Genomic DNA, 18,040 nt, shown 5'->3' on the forward strand with positions numbered 1-18,040 from the left:
CTGACTTACAACTGTCACTGTTTCATTTGGAAACAAAGTAGAGCTGGATTCCATTTCACCAAGACCTCCTTCCCAGTCAATCTCTGCAGCAGGTTTTCCAGTGGCTGCTGTACAAGTGGCTGCTATTGTCCTATTTGCACCATCTATTAGAGAGGTTGGTCCTTTTGTTAAGCTCACAACAGGTTCAACTAGGAAGGGAAAAAAAAGTAAATTTAAAAGAAAGATTTCACATCTTTGAAACTGTTACGTAAAAGATTTATACAAGATTTAAGCCATTTGCAAAAGCCCATGCTAATGAGATATCCTAGAAATAAGATCATGTCACATATAGCTCTACAAAGCTTTGGCCTGTTGATACTGTTCACCTTTGTCCACTCATTGAAGTTTAATGTTGCTCATTCACTCATTTAATGCATTGACAAGGAATTCCAACTTGGTTAGGTTCAAAATGTGTGCAGTGCTCCAGTTAAACTGTTTGTTGTCAGACACTGCAAGATATTAAGTTGAAACTGTACCATGTTTTTTAAAAAAGGCTTAGATTATGCTGTACTTTTAAGCATTAAAGTATTATTCTATATTGCCAGTTTGTGTCCTTTCAAAGCTACTTAAATCAGTGTTCCAACACCTGGCATTAAGAGTTTAAGGTTCCATTTATTACTAAAACACAAATTGATTCCATGCTGAAAAGGAAAGTTAACCCCTAAAAAGGTATTTTTATTACATACACAGATGCGTTATATTAAAAAAATCTAATATGGACACACAAGTATACGTAATACACGTAATTGATATAAAAGTTGTATATGCTTTTGATATAGAATTTTACTTTTACATAGAAAAAATTTATTTGTATCTATATTCTTATGAATGAATCCCCAAAGTAGTAAAAAATTTGAACTCAATACTACATCCAAGACTCAAGAAACCCATAAGTCGAAGAATCTGACCTCCCTGTAAACTCATTGTTCATCCCATAACTGCAGAGGCTTAAAGAATACATTTTTTTTTCCTAAAAGCAAGCTGAGGTTTTTATGTACAAGTCTACTGCTGAGGGCCACAGACTGACAAAGCTTTTTAAAAAACTTCCTTCTTAAATAAGAAATCTGTTTCAGCCCCGTACAAGCCATCCACCAGTTGCAGCCTAAGTCATCATCTGGTGCTTCAGATATAAACCAAGTATGCTTTCTAGGATGGCCCATCTCTATCATCAACACTGGAAGATGCACAGTTCTCAGTAGCACATTAGCCTATTAAATAATCCTTATCTCTTGGTCTAATGAAGCTATCAGCATGCTCTGAAGTGAAATCAGCACTACACACCATAACCACAGAATCCACCTCAGCAGATCAGTCCTCACTAATCACAAATCAGAGACAACACTTGCAGCCTCTGCGCCTTTCAGCATAAGAAGTTCACAGAATCTCTTTACAAGAAGTTGAAGCTGACACACATCTTGTAATGAAATAGAGCAGAGCTCACACTACCATGCAAGATACTTCTCCAGCTACCTATACTTTCGAGAGATAACTGGGTAACAAATATTTTCAGCTTCAGTGAATTCAGTGCCAGACTCAATTTTTGATTGTTTTCTGCTCAGTCTAACACTGCTCATGTCTGAAGAGGGCAGTTTATTATTTGCTCAATTACACTAAAAGAAAAGACGACTACTAAATGGATAACCTCATAAAACATGTGCTTTCTGTTCTATGCTTAGAAGTGCTTAAAGAATATACCTCATTACCAAAAGAAGCTTGTTTGTCTGGGCAGATACTGAGAGTAGATTATTTTCTACTTTGTTTTTCCGAATGTCTACTCTCTGTGATTTGTTAGTGACCCTACTGTAAATAAACCAACAGCAGGTATTTTTTCTGCCAAGTCCTACATTCACTCTTCAAGATGTGAAGCACCTCTAACAGAGCTTCCTTCAATATTTGAGTCCCTGTTGTCCAACATGAGCAACAACTAAAGCTTTCTGCTTTGGATATTTGAAGTGACATACATATGAAGCATTCTACCATCTGAAAAGCCTTTAAAACCTAGTATGGAGAAACTGACGTCGTATAGTTGTATCACTTGACCCATAATTTGATTTCCCTGATTTAACATAAATGTTACTGCCTTGAACTATTCAAAACTACTCAGTTTCATAAAATATGCTTATTCCTAGTCCAATGTGTTTTGGTGCTTTAGTTTTTTTGTTTGGTTGGTTTTTTTACACTTCACAAATGGTTAGGCATCTACTGTCACATCTTCCCATAAATTACAACGCTCAGACTACACACCAACTATAAGATAACCAAATAGCCACATACTAAAAAGCAGAAAGCAACTGCTGTTATGATACTTATTTGTATATTCAGGATTACTTTGTCCCAGCAACTGAAGCAAAACCAGCAGAAACCCAGCTACTCACTCTACAGCCTTTCTAGTAGTTTCACTAATGGATTAAGATAAACATCTTGTGAATAAATCCCCAATTTCATTGCTCACAGTGGTGGACAACACAAAGGAGGTTGGAAGAACATTAAAGCAGCTGCTTCACCCATTCAGTAGAAACATTATACTCTATTCAGGTCAAATGAAAAAGATCGTGGGGGCAATGCTTAGTTTGGGAAAGGAAGCCACCAGTTCCACAAAGATTCAAAAGCAGAAGGGACTTCCTTCCACAATGTAAGAGCTCAAGGACAGTGGCGGTTTCTCCCATCTCCTTTAAATAATTAACAGAGTAACCTACTCCTTCCTTTCAGTCAACATATCAAAAGGTCAGCACACTTGGATCATCTCATTCATATCTTAGGAGAAGAATAGTCACCCAAATGCAAAGCAATGTTACAGCATGAATTATATTTTGAGTTGTAAGAAATGGTGGCTGAAGTATGGAAGCTAGATGTGCAGCTATTTAGGAAACATCAACTAATTTGTACATCTGTGCTAGCCCTTTTACTGATTCATCACTGATTCACCACTACTTTAACTCTACTTGCTCTAGGCTTCACCTTACATTCACAAGGAGTCGGAGATCTTGTTACATCCTTACAATTCTTTATAGAAAAAGAACATAATAAAGCATCTAGAAAAGAGTCTGAAATCCTATTGCATTAAGTTTCCAGGTCTCAAAGTTTCTTCTTGGTTTTAGGTACTTCAGAAGACTTTTTCAATTGCTTCGGTTAGTTTTAAAACTAATTTTCTTCTGCCACTGTGCACAGAAGGTCTGGATGAAATTGGCATCATTACAGCACAAACAGTATTATTTCCACTTATGTTAAATTCACTAATTCCTTGGCAACAGCACGACACTGGGAATTGTCAGACCTTTCTTTGCCACAACTGACATTTACTTGAATAACTTTTCCAAAACAGTATTTCTACTCTGTTTCTGCGTAACTTATCCAGCCCCCTAATTAATCCTTTATTATTGACTTTGGGGTTTTTCATTCTTGCAGTTTGGTTTTATTTTTTTTATTTTGTTGTTGTGGGTTTTTTGTAGGTTTTTTTTAAATAAGGATCAGTTTACTAATCTGTTATCTGCTTGATACTTTTTCTTGGCCTGGAGGTACCATCTTGCGTGGTACTTAAGAATGTGCACATCTCATCAACTTGCACTTTTCAAGCACCATTACTTTACTGGAACCGAGAGGATCCATTCTCCACACTGATGTGCACCTTCCTTTAATTCCTTACTGTAAGAATTTCTATGTTAGCGTTTCTGGGATCTATTAATGGTGACAGACTTTCATCTACCTTTGCCATTCTCCTCTGTGCATTTTAATCTTCACTTGTAGCACCGGTAAGAGCTAGTTCACAGAAGAACAAGATCTACTTTATCAATACCTAAGCTGAGAACTTGAGCTTAGCCAGACAGTAGGAGTCAAACTGAACCATGTATTTTTGACAATCATGTACAGCATTCAAGTCGGTAACAAAGCTGTTAGCTCTGCAAGTACCCTATAAACAGGTATCTTATTTGCCTTCAGACACCAATTTTGGCCAGTTTAGTCAGCATCTTGATAAACAGCTTGACACAGCATTCTCTGCAGTTTTTCTGCCCTAATTTAACAAGATAAATTTGAAGTACCAAAGTTTTAGACAAGATCAAAAAACCCGTTCGACCCAAAAAGCATTTTCGTATTTTCACTGTCTTAACCTCTTCTTTTACAATTCATTTCCTTAAGGTAACACAAAGCATAAGCAAAGCAAACTGAAAGCAAAGTCACTAAACATGGTAAGTCTGTTAAACTTTAGTGTAAGACAGAGGCTCTAAATATGGTCTTAAGTGATCAATGTACTGTAGCAAAATACAGAACATTTTATCCTGTAGTTATTTTTTCCTCCATTTGTCCTCAATGGAGGGAAAATGTGCGTTTGCCTTACACTGTACAAGCACCCACTACATGATTAAGTATGTCCACTAAACATAGGAAGGAAACTAATACTTTGCTAAATAGGAACAGAGAATAGGTAAAAAGGCAATGCTGCTTGGACTGGAAACAGTTTCAGCCCCAGGACATGAACTTTTCTCCTCATTTAAGGAAGTCTTTTAGAACAGTGGGAAAATGCAGTCAGTATAAAGTTGATTTTACATTACATCAGGTTTTAAATTTTAATTGGAGCTATTCCATGCCTTAAGATTCTGCTGAGCTTGGAACTGTTGAGCTCAGGCCAGTAAGGCTCAGAAGTCATTCAGTTACATGCATGTTCTGAAAACCATTACTTTTTCTCAGTATTTTTACTCTTTAAGACTATATGTCAGCGTAACAAAGTTTTCAGAAGGACAGAAAATGCTCTGCTGAGGCCACAGAAAATATGTAAGTCCAACAGGGTTGGCTATCCTATCCAGCTTTACATGCAACTCAAGCAGCTGCTAACTAGGACATATAGGCATCTTTGCAAGTAGTAGTTGGGTTTTGCAAATCAGAAGTTGATACCAAGTCACCCAGGGGCTTACAACTATCAGCAACCCTATATTAGAAATAGGGACTGACTAGAAGAGATGAGGGAAAGCAATAAGAACATCCAGTATGTTATACATGCAGTATATAGTACAAAGCTGAAATCCAAGTCTAAAGACTGCTACAATGGCCCCTTACAGTGCAGAGTGAAGACAGGTGGAAGAGAAAGCCATAAGGCTACATGCTTTGCATATCATATGGAACTTCTTTGGTCACATTGCTAGTTTCAAATTGGATTAAGCCACTTGCTTTGATGTGTTTATTTTGCCCCACCTTGTGGTGAAAACCAGTTTACATACTGTACTAGAGCTATCTGACTGATCTCATGCAGCATTCTACTCCTGTGGAAAGCAGAAATCAAAGACCAAGACGACCCTAAAAAGCACAGTTGTTTATAAAAATAGAGTCACTGAGGACAACCTCAGCTGTAGAAAACACCACTTGACTACTTGCATTGCATACTGAAGTAACTTATTTTTTTGTAAGAAGGTATAAGGAGAGCAGAGGTCAAAAGGTTTTCAAGTTTCAGTATAATCATTTTACCTCATACTGTACTACTACCAAAGTCTACCTGTGCTTCACTGCTAGTCCTTCATGACAGCAATACTGAACCCTCAACAACTTAGACAAAACTAGGGTTTTTTTAAAAAAAATTAGTTTATATAAGCTTCATAGAATGGTTTGGGTTGGAAGGAACCTTAAAGATCATCTATTTCCAACTCCCCTACCATGGGCAGGGACACCTCTCACCAAACCAGGTTGCTCAAAGCCACGTCCAACCCGGCCTTGAACACTTCCAGGGAGGGGACGGGGACATCCACAGCTTCCCTGGGCAACCTGTGCCAGTGTCTCACCACCCTCACAGTAAAGAATTTCTTCCTAATATCTTGTCTAAATCTACCCTCTTCCAGTTTAAAGCCATTACCCCTCATCCTATCGCTACCTGCCCTTGTAAAAAGTCCCTCCCCAGCTTTCCTGTAGGATCACTTCAGGAACTGGAAGGCTGCAGTAAGGTCCCCCCAGAACCTTCTCTTCTCCAGGCTGAGCAGCCCCAACTCTCAGCCGGTCCTCATAGGGGAGGTGCTCCAGTCCTCTGATTAGCTTTGTGGCCCTCCTCTGGTGCCGCTCCAACATCTTGAAATCCTTCTTATGTTTGGGGCGCCAGAACTGGATGCAGTGCTTCACGTTGGGTCTCACGAGAGCAGAGTAGAGGGGCAGAATCACCTCCCTTGCCCTCCTGGCCACACTTCTTGTGATGCAGCCCAGGATGCAGTTGGCCTTCTGGGCAGCAAGCGCACATTGCTGGCACATGTTGAGGTTTTTTTGATCAACCGACACCCCCAGGCCCTTTTCATTGAGACTGCTCTTGAACCATTCTTCCCCAGCTTGTATTTGTGCTTGGGGTTGGCCCTATCCAGGTGCAGGACCTTGCACTTGGCCTTGTTGAACTTCATGAGGTTGGCATGGGCCCACCTCTCCAGCCTATTTCCATCTGGATGGCATCCCTTCCTTCCAGCGTGTCAACTGCACCATACAGCTTGGTGTCACCCAATAGCTTGCTGAGTGTGCACTCAATTCCACTGTCCATGTCACTGACAAAGATGGTAAACAGTACCAATCCCTGGGGAACACCACTCATCACTGGTCTCCATTTGGACATTGAGCCATTGACCGCAACTCTGAATGTGACCATCCAGCCAATTCCTTATGCAGCTAGTGGTCCATCCATCAAATCCACATTTCTCCAGTTTAGTGACTGGTATGCCATGCAGGACAGTGTCGAACTCTGCACAAGTCCAGAAAGATTATGTCAGTTGCTCTTCCCTTACTCGCCAAAGCTGTAACTTCATCATAAAAGGTCACCAAATTGCTGAGGCACAATTTACCCTTAGTGAAGCAGTGTTGGTTACCACCAACCACTGCATCCTCTTTCTCCCTCTGCCTTAGGAGAGCCTTCAGGAGGATCTGCTCTGTGATTTTGCCAGGCACAGGGTAAGACTGACTGGCCAGTAGTTTCCTGGGTCCTCCTTTTTTCCTTTACTGAAAATGAGGGTTATGTTTCCCCTTTTCCAGTCAGCTGGGACTTCACCAGACTGCCACGACCTTTCATATATGATGGATAGCAGCTTGGCAACTCTCAGGATGCACAGATGTCATGGGCTCCCATGGACTTGTGCACCTTCAGATTCTTTAGATGGTCTTGAACCTGACCTTCACTTACAGTGGGCAGATCTTCCTTTTCCCAGTCCCTACCTTTGCCTTCTGTGACTTGGGCAGTGTGGTTACAGCCTTTGCCAGTGAAGACCAAGGCAAAGAAGTCACTGAGCACCTCAGCCTTCTCTGTATCCCTTGTGATCAGTTCTCCATTTTCCTTCCAAAGAGGGTCCACATCTTCCCTAGCCTTCCTTTTATCACCAATGTGCCTAGAGAAATTCTTCTTGTTCCGCTTTATGTCCCTGACCAGATTTCATTCCATCTGCGCTTTAGCTTTCCTAACCTGATCCCTGGCTGCTTGGACAACTTCTTTGTAATTCTCTCAGCTAACTTGTTCTCGCTTCCACTCCCCATATTTTCCTTTTGCAACAAAGTCCAGGAGCTCCTTGTTCATCCACACAGGCCTTCTGGCATTCTTGCCTGCCTCCCTTCTTCTTGGGATGCACTGCTCCTGGTCTCAGAGGAGATGGTCCTTGAATATCAAACCAGCTTTCTTGGGCCCCTCTTCCCTCCAGGGCTTTATCTATCCCATGACACCTTGTGTCGTGGTTTAGGCCCAGTGCATAACTGAGCACCACGATGCCCCGAAAAAAGGCTAGTCAAAATAAGGACTGGGAGAGCTTCTCACCACTTAAACAGGTCACAGGCAAAAGACAGACTCATCATCAGAAATAAAAAAAAAACAATTTTGTTATCAACATCAGAGTAGAACAATGGGAGATACAACCAGATATTAAAATCAAAACACCTTCCCCCCATGCCTTCCTTCTTCCCAGGCTCAGCTTTTGTTCCTGGTTCCTTTACCTTCCCACTCACCCTTTGTCTTGAGGCGCAGGGGGATGGGGGTGGGGGTTTGCAGTCAGGTATTCCCACCACGCTTCTCCAAGAGTAGGGGAAAAAAAAACAAACCTCAGCCCAGTGTCTCTCTCTCTGCTTCTACATGGCCCCCTTTCCATAGGGGAAAAAGTCCTCAAAAGTCCAATATGGGTCTGCCCACAGCTGCAGTTTCCCCTCACACACAAAACTGCTCCAGCCCAAGTCCACAAAACTCCAATCTGGGTATGCCCATGGTCACAGTTCCCTCACACACGACCAGTCGACCCAGTTCTCGCCACGGGGAAACCTGGGTTCTGCATCCTCCTCCTCCCTCTCCTTTTCTTTCCTTCAAACCGACCTCAGTGCTCTTCAAAGTTGTTCTCCTTGGGCCCCACTCCTTTCTCCACTGCAGGTCTTCTCCAATGGTTATGGAGATCCTGGCTCGCTCGCTTTCTCTTTTTTTTCAGAATGAAAGCTGCAGCAGGGCTTAACCTTAAGTTGTGGTCAGGGCCAGCGAAACCCAGCCGGGCAAGGCGAGGGCTGCACCACCCCCCTTAAATACATGAATTCAGAGGGATGCCGGTAGGCTTGGCTCTGGTCAGAAGTGGGTCTGACAAAGACAAAGGGGGGACTTTTCAAGTACCTTCTGAAAGGGCTATCTCCATAGCCCTTCCCCCGTTACCAAAGACACAACCAAAAACCCCTCATAGAAAAACCCAATACACCTTGCCTAGCAGATCCCTGAAGAGACTAAAGTCTGCTCTCCTAAAGTCCAGAGTGGTGAGCTTGCTGTGTGACCTCTTTGTGACTATTCACAACCAGTCAAGGGCCTAAATACCTCTTTTTCCCCACAACTCCCAGTAGTGGTCTAAGCATTTATACTGCATAACGAACAGCTTACATCAGCCTCAAGCAGCTACATTAACTTCTCATGTTTGTAACAAATTTATGAGGGAATTTAGGCAAGCTAGCTGAAGCTGTGTTCAGCAGCTTCTAAGGACACGCACATACAGATGCACATCCTTAGTATCTGCATTGTCCAGTCTAAGTTCTAAAGCATTGTCCAAATGTTTTGATTAGCCCAATGCCTAAATAGGAAATGCTTATTTATTTTTAATATCTGGACAATCAAAGAACAAGTTTGAAAAAGCAAGACTCCAAAGAAGTCTCCTCAATGAAGTTAGTAAGAATACCAAGCATCTGTTATGAAAGACTAGCAAATAACATTTTTTTATTGTCTTTGGGTTTAAAGGTAAAATACAACATATTAAAACATTTGCAGAATTTCACTAACAAGATTGTGCTATTAATCTCACCTCCTTTCATAAAGGAGTTGACTTACCTAGTACTGTTACAGTTGTTGCTGACTGTGTATTTCCAAGTGGGAATGTAACTGCCTTGCAAATATATTCTCCTGCATCAGAAAAGCTGACATTTTTTAAGATGATTGTTGCATCGGTAAGTGAGTAGTTTCTAAATGATACTCTTCCTTGGTATTCTCCTTGAACAGATATTCCATATTCAGGATGATGAACAGCAATAGTCTGTGCATTTTTACCATGTATCTTCTCCCAAGAAACTTGTGCTATTGTTTCTTTTACATCAATTATGCATTTCAGAGCAACCTTCTTCCCCCAAACTGCTGTTACATGTGGATCAACGACCGGTCCAGCTAAGGCACCTAAAAACAAAGCAATCATTAGTTGGTACACAAGATTATGCCTCCAAGTTTTTAAATTAAGCTTTCTTCAATAATTCGCTTGCCTTTTTCAAAGGAAATTCCTACTTTCTTCTGGATAACCATATTCCAGCTGAATCACAGCAATGTGGAAACATTACAAAAGCATGCTTTATGCAGAAACATCAAAGCTAGGTGTATATCAACCATTTTTCAGAGAATACTATCACCAATACAAAACTTTCTATAAAAGTGTCCTGATAACTGTGTGCTAAATCTTTTGGGATATTAACTAGATATGAGCATTGTCTGTATTCAGATTTACTTAAACAGTAATGAGACATGGTTCTTTAGCAGTCTGATTTTACCAGATGCTCTGAATAAGTAAATTTAAGTTCAATTACTGCACTTATTTCTACTTTCAAATGATAAGACTCCTAATAAAGATAACTTAAGGAGAAATGCCTAAGTGAAACTTCTACCACTTACCATAACAGTAACTGCCTAAAATGCAAAGCAACAATAATGATGAAAACAACAAAAAACTCAACATCCCCCGGAAAACAAAAAAAAAAACCAAAAACACAACACCACCACAAAAACCAAACACCACCACCACCAAATCAACCCAACAAAAAAAGATACAAACAAGAAAAGCCTCACAACCCCACAAATTAATCCATCTTAACCATGACAATGAAGCTAAGAATTCAATTTTAGCTTCGATATCCTAGTTTCCAATGAAGATGTGTACCATTGTACACATGCAATCTTTCTGCTACACTGTAGTGTGGTGTCTTCACACCAAATCTTCCCTCTGTATTAATACAGTAAACATGCAAGAGAAGGTATAGTCAGTGTTTGCTTAAGATTCAATGTATTCCCATTTAATACCTAAAATACTTTCCCACAAGTAGCAACTGCATTCTGAGCTCAGCATTTCACACCACCTCCTTTCAAGAAAGGAAGTTAATCAGGACAAACCAGTTCATTAAACGATAGGTTCACAATTTCTTTTGCCAAACAGATGATCCAGCATCTTTAATAATTCGTTCTCTTGAAGTAAACTAACATGATGAAAAAGAATCAAAGTCTTAAGCACAATAAAAAGAAAAACAGTGTGTACTAAGTTTTAACAGAGCCTTGTCAACTGTTCCGATTTTCTTGTCAGTTATCAAATCGGTACTCAAGCAGTTATTGACAAAGGTCACCCACGGAACAAGATTCAATTCTAAATTTTAGTAGCCCCACTTTCACAAGCACCAAGGGGTCACTCAACTTGTTGACTGAAAGCATGGTTAAACTCACAAGTTCCCACCAAAGAGAAACCACGTGTTCAGGAAAAAAGAAGTCTATATGCCTTTATGAATGAGTCCATTGTCGAAAGCATTCCATTTCCCATCAATTGATTTTTCAGTGTTCAGACCGTAACTAAGTCAATGAAGTCACCTAAACAAGTGATTTAAAGATTCAGGTATGGATTTCTTCAGTATAAAACTAGTGACTGATGCCAATAGTATGAAAACATTAACCTGCTCAAATAAATCAAATTAAGCCAGAACTTACACCAAGATTGTTGACATGCCAGTCACTAAAAGGCGCTGGGCATAAACAGCCAGAAAACTCAAAAAACTGAATAAGTAAGTTTCATAGAGAACATCTACCATGACTAATCCACAAGTAGTGAAAGAACATTTTGTCCAGTCTTCTCATGCCTCTTGAACTAGTATGTATTGTTGAGAGAGATACTGGAAAGAGGGCAACTATTTGATCATTAACTGAAATGCAGAGAATTCTGCCCAAACTTTGTCTCCACTTGCCATTACCACAATTAAGCATAAAGTGGCCTGCTCCTTAAAGACTATTAACTATTTCTTTCTACCTTACATCTAAATAAGGCCCTTAGTTACATTTCTGCAATGTATTTCAGAATGTAGAGAACAGACGTATTCTGTAATGTCATTTAAGTAAATAAGAACACAGTTTTGTTCCAAAATCAGCATTTTGCAATATTTAAATCTACTGACATACTGAACCTTAACATAATTATCAGCTGCATATAACTCCAACAAACCCAGTACAGAAAAGCCCTATGAGTAAACTTACACAAAAGCCATTTGGACTTCTGGGAAGGCAACAAACTGAACTGGAAGGTCATCTTATACAAGCTGGTTGGTTGGTTGGTTGGGGTTTGTTTTGTTGTTGTTTTTTGGAGTTTTTTTGACAACCCTACTTCCAATAATTAGAGGCTTTAACTACATAAAAATGACCAGAGTACATTTAAAAAGTTAATACTCAACTAACACTTATCCCTTTTTTTGGTGATGTGAAAAAAAACATTTCTTCCACCAAGGAATAATTCTAACAGCTCATTTGTGCCATGAGAACACTGTGTTCTAATGTTAATTGCATGATATTTTAATAAGTCAAACTTTTTATTGCTGCTACTTTCATGATTTACAGACTGAACTGAGCAGGCCTGATATTTATTTGTTTTATTCATGTACATACACGCACTTGCAGCTATAGAACATTATTCAGCTACATTGTATTGTTCATTCACCTTCTCCAATAAAAGTAGAGCCAAGAGATCATTACACCAAATCGTACATGTTTAGCTCACTTTGACACGTGTTCAGACTCCAAAGACAAAAAAAACCTGCTCATCTACGTTTATCACTTAGCTTGAACTTACACATAGTTTACATTATATATATATATATATATAGACACACACACCCCCAAGTATTTAAAATTTTAACAACAGTTTCAAGTTTAAAGATGTGGTTGTTCTCATTTAATTTGCAATAGAATCTCTGGTTTTCATCTTCAGTTAGCTATTTAACTAACTTCTTTTGGTTGTTGAGCTATCAAGCCAACAGTTCAAACCAGCAAGTTAATTACCATGCTGATAATTCAGGGCTCTCCAAGACTCGGGACTCTAAGATAGGCATTTCCCTTGACACACATACTTCCACTCGAGAGTCAATATTTTGCTCAAAGACTGTACTTGAATAGTGAGTAACAGCTGGAAGTCTACTCCAAAACAAAGCTTTAGAGGCTTACAACACACAAGATTCTGATGAACAAGACATTTCAAGGCCACATTATTCATCTCCTTAACCGATCCAAGGTACTGATGCATAGGACACATTTATTGTTTTAATAAAGCCTAGCTCTCCTCCTTTTGAATCTAACACTGAAATCTGACCTTCTTTGCTTGCACTTTCACAATATTGAAGGTCTTGCTTATCCCAATTCTTAACATCCCTTAAGGAAACAACTTGGATTCACTTACTAATCAAGGTCTTATTTCGTAACCTGTAAGGCAAAACCAGCATCATAAAGTTCCTATATTTTCCTTAGATTTGACAAAGTTTTTGTGGATCTTTTTGTCTTCGCTCTCATTTCCTCAATCATGTGTGCTCTGACAGGTCATATATTTCAGCATGTCTTTGAAACACACAATGCGGTTCTTGCACAACCTGCTTAAACAAAGATACTGTCAGATGACTATTACTGGTGGGTTACAATAATTACTTGACTATCATATATTGTGATATGGCACTCAATCTCATTCATTTCAAAGCTTTGTACCTAACTATCAATCAGCCTATACAAATGTTTTCAAAGTCCCTGTCAGCCAGGCTTCCTCCTTCAATGAAACAGTTCACACTACCGGTCTGACTGCACAGACAACACACAAGGGATTTACCTTTTTTTGATCAGCATGAGATTGTCCAGCACTGTTTCATATGCAGGATGGTATCACCATCCTCAGTACCTTTAGATGTTTTCATTTAAGCCAGGTCCCTAGACACTAAATTATTTATTGATCACACAGTGGCCCAATCCATGCTGGTAATAGTTCATGGCCAAGTCTATCACAAAGCTACCCTGTGTCTAAAGGTAAGAGAAGTTAGGCAGGTGGATACCCCTCCCAGCTGATTACTTGACACATCTATTTTCCAATCTATCTGCAAACACTAATAAGAATCTCAACCTATTTCACAGATAACACTGTACAGTTCACATCTCAGCTTCTCAAACTGCAACAGTTCCTCTCTCTCTATTTTTAACTGAGAAGATTATTTTAAAAAGCAGTCATTTACTATTCGTGGCTCCACATTTGCTTATTGATATCATGAGATTGCCCCACCTCAACCTGAAGTCTTAAGACAAAATTATTTCAAAGGAACAATGGATCATCTCATTTAAGGGTGCAGGAAGGGAAAGTGTAAGCTTCTTGTTCTAATATTTTTGGTAAAACACCTTCCAGAGGTGGGTGTTTTTGGCCCTTTGATTTCTGACACACCCCGCTCCCTCCCAAAATGAGCTGCAGTATATCTTCATTTTTCCCATCCATCCTTCACATGACCACACAGATCAGACTTCAAGACCCAGTACTACAAATGTATCTCAGTCCAAATTGTACGAGCTATTGTTTTATTTCAGATAAACATTAGATTTCACCTTGCCCCCCCACCCCGAAATTTTTTATCGGGTTTACATTGCGTTCAGTAGCTCTCCAGCTTTAGAACACTGCAAGAATCTTCTTCAAAACAGCAAGGTATGAACCATTCCCACTTAACCTGTGAAAAAGCAGTTTGAAGAGTAACCAAACAAAATCTCTGAAACTCACTTCTAGAATTCATAGCCACAGAACTAGGAGCTATCAAATATTGACTCTGACAACAGAAGCTGTTCACTAATAATTCTTAAGCAAGCTTCTCTAACTGAAAAAAGAGACTGATGAAATATAATGAAAATATAATGACCGTCTTAATACAACAAAGTAGTAATACAGAATGAAAGAGTAGTCTCCACACTTAAAGCCTTGTTATTTATCATAATAAACAGCTAATGTAGAGATTTTCTACATGGAACAGCCATGCACAAGTCTAATTATAAAATCAATCCATCTTGTTACCTGCTATAGAACCATGGCCTGCTTAACAGGCCTCACTGGCAAGACAGAAGGACCACACTGACACTTCCTAGCCATGTATTTTGCACAAGCTGCCAACTGTTACCACAAGACAATAAAAGTCCAACTGCAGAAGAGCACAAAACTAAGTTTTTCCTCAGCGTCAGCATGTTATTCAGCTCATGAGTGTATCTGGCCTTAGCACACAAAACACAGGGAACCAAGAAGAATTCCAATCAAGAGCAAAGCAGAACAACAAGAACATCTCATTTTGGTGACAGCAAGTTGCTATGTCAGCAGAACTTCCCATGAAACACTGTAAGGTCAGGCTAAGCATTATTGTTAGGTCAGTTTAATTTTAGCTGACATCAGAAAGCTTAGACTCATTCTTCCAGTCCTCCCTCTCCAGCATCAGCACTCATCAGGTACCCTAAGAGAAGGCTGCCTATGAAAACTTGCTCCTTTTCTTCCTGATTCAGCCTTTCGAATTGACTCATTCCCTGCTTAGTCCATCACAAGTAGCAAAGCAACAGAGGCAACAAGAACACAGCTGCACATTCTAGTGGCATTTTAAGATTGGTTTAGCTTGAGAATCAAATCACTTAAGGACACTGCAAAAAAGAAGCCTGAAACCTCAACTTGAGGCTTTATAAAAATACATGCTTAAATTACTGGGAAGAAGTCACTGTGTGTCTTTTCAGTAGCTGAGCACGATCAAAGTACTGTGTCAAAAAAAGATCAGAACCAAAGAATGGAGGAGATTCAAGATTAAGCAGTACAAAATGCTTCAACGCTAGCTTCCAATTAGAATTGGTAAGCAAGTACTTGGGGAAAAGAACCCCTGCATTTACATCAAAGATAGTATTACAATCTAATGTTATTCTCGCCTAAGGATCTGATTTACCACAACCCTGGCTTGAAGTGGAGTGCTAGTTTGTCAATGAAGATTTTTTGGGGGAAGTGGGCTAGGAGTAGAAAGACGGTATGAGGTTGGTTTCTATAAGTATTACACTTAGTAGACTCAGCTCAAGTTTCCTTTTTTGTATGGCACTTGACCATACAGAGCTCTAACTTGACCAAACCAGAGCTATGTTATTTCCGTGTTAGAAGACCGATTCTTAAAATCTTGTTCAGTGTTTATCACAACAGTATGACAGGCACATAAAAGTCTAGCAGAAAGCAAAAAAAAAAAGGTGAAATGAGGCATAGCAATTGATAGTTTGAAGCAGAAACTACTGAAATCCTCTTAGCTGGCAAATGCAGAGAAAGTCTCTCTCAGGCTGCTTTTTCATTTTGTTAAGTTCAAGGGACTCAATCATTTTATTCTGGAGTTCAATCTTACTTGATACCAAAATAAAACCAAGAACATGTCACAACTGTTTAAATAACAACATATTTCTAGATTTCTCCCATTGCATTGACATACCACTACTGTAGCTCACACACATTCATCACTTGGAAATGCATCTATTAACTTCTGAATGTTACTTTTCTTTACCTACAAATGGACCAAAATTAGGTTGAAGACTTAACTCTAACATGTAAGCAGCTCTCCTTTAGGTTACCACAGCCTACAATTAATGGGAACATAATTTCTAGTTGAAAATTGTAAAAAATAAAAAAAAGCACAAAAGTAAAATTTTTCAAGCAACCTAGAAGTTGAAGATGCTAGCCACAGGCACTTGTTGAGTTTGAGAATGCATGAAAAGGTCAGTCTCAATTTCAGTATTGTCTCAATCAAAAGTCAACTGTTGCTGAAGCAGGGGTTTTACTCAAAACGTCAAGCTCAAGATAGACAAATTCTCAATTAAGTGCCATCACAAGATGTTCAGCACAATTTTTAAGTGCTGGTTGATGAATCAACATATACATATAGATATCAAGGAATACTGACATCATGTGGAAGGCTACAGCTACCATTCACAAAATAGCATCCAGAGCCCACAGAGAGAAGATTCCTTATCTGCCTATTAAAAAGTCAGATAATGCAATACTGGACAAAATATCCCCATTCTAATGCAAATGGATCAAGATAATAAAGTATGCAAACCTCCTTGGCACCACAATAAACACTAATAGCAAGACTGACAATTTCAACACAGAAAGCAAGGAAACATACTAGAAAGAGGTTTTTTACTCCAGTGCAACATGAAGTCAAAGGAAGAAAGTAGTTAAACTTGGAGTTCAGCATTAACATAGCTTGAGCCCAACTTACACAGTCATGAGTTGGAGCTTCAAAAAAGCTCCACACCTCTGCACTTGAAGTCAGGCATGGATGTGACTCACTATTCTTATTTCACAATGCCGGTTTCTTCACGTTAACTAATGCTTCTGTTCTAGTTTCAGTACCTCCACATAGGCATTGAGACTGTGCCCTGCATACTCTGCCTCCTACCATGCTGCACAGACCTTCAGTATCAAGATGCAGAAAATTAAATACAATCTAAAACACTAGAGTTTAAATAAAAGGTTAGGTTCATTATTCAATTTGAGTTGTTTCAAAGGACACACTTTGAAAGTCAGTTTTACAAGGTTAAAGTTTTAAGTCTAACTATTCATCAATGTTTATGAAGTCCCATGAGCTTTCAAACTTCATCTGGGATTTCACCTTAAATCATATTAACATCCGTGTCTGTTTCACATGCTCTTACTTTATAATCTTCCGTGTGTGTTAACACATAGCAAATTAAGACATTTGTGTTTATCCTGACACTAAGCATTCACAGAATCACAGAATATTGGGAGTTGGAAGGGACCTCAAAAGATCATCCAGTTCAACCCCCCTGCCAGAGCAGGATCACCTAGACCAGGTCGCACAGGAACACATCCAGGCGGGTTTTGAATGTCTCCAGAGAAGGAGACTCCACAACCTCTCTGGGCAGCCTGGTCCAGTGCTCTGACACCCTCACAGAGAAAAAGTTTTTCCTCACGTGCAGACTGAACCTCCTATGCTCCAGCTTGCACCCATTGCCCCTTGTTCTGTCATTTGCTATCACTGAGAAGAGCCTGGCTCCTTCCTCCTGACACTCGCCCTTTACAAATTGATAAACATTAATGAGGTCACCCCTCAGTCTCCTCCTCTCCAAGCTAAAGAGACCCAGCTCCCTCAGCCGCTCCTCATAAGGGAGATGCTCCACTCCCTCCATCACCTCTGTGGCTCTGCACTGGACTCTTTCAAGAAATTCCCTGTCCTTCTTGAACTGAGGGGCCCAGAACTGGACACAATATTCCAAATGCGGTCTCACCAGGGCAGAGTAGAGGGGAAGGAGAACTTCTCTCCGCCTACTCACCACACCCCTTCTGATACACCCCAGGATGCCACTGGCCTTCTTGGCCACAAGGGCACATTGCTGGCTCACGGTCATCCTACTGTCCACCAACACCCCCAAGTCCTTTACTACACAGCAGCTTTCCAGCCACTCGGCCCCAGTTCTGTAGCGCTGCATGGGGTTATT

At 39.9% G+C, this 18,040-nt stretch overlaps 1 protein-coding gene across 1 annotated transcript in view; it reads right to left on the reverse strand.

The window, feature by feature from the left end:
- LOC104541335 (nectin-3-like) overlaps positions 1 to 9,721 on the reverse strand; it is a 23,188-nt gene extending 13,467 nt beyond the window's left edge. Inside the window, 2 exon segments of the mRNA XM_010185385.1 lie at positions 1 to 188; positions 9,323 to 9,721. The exon segment at positions 1 to 188 is cut by the window's left edge and continues 15 nt beyond it. Of these exon segments, the coding sequence (XP_010183687.1) occupies positions 1 to 188; positions 9,323 to 9,680 (546 nt within the window). The 5' untranslated portion in view covers positions 9,681 to 9,721.
- Positions 9,722 to 18,040: the final 8,319 nt, after the last annotated feature.

The sequence above is a fragment of the Mesitornis unicolor genome, unplaced genomic scaffold, assembly GCF_000695765.1.
Source record: "Mesitornis unicolor isolate BGI_N332 unplaced genomic scaffold, ASM69576v1 scaffold4360, whole genome shotgun sequence".
Classification (NCBI taxonomy): Eukaryota; Metazoa; Chordata; class Aves; order Mesitornithiformes; family Mesitornithidae; genus Mesitornis; species Mesitornis unicolor.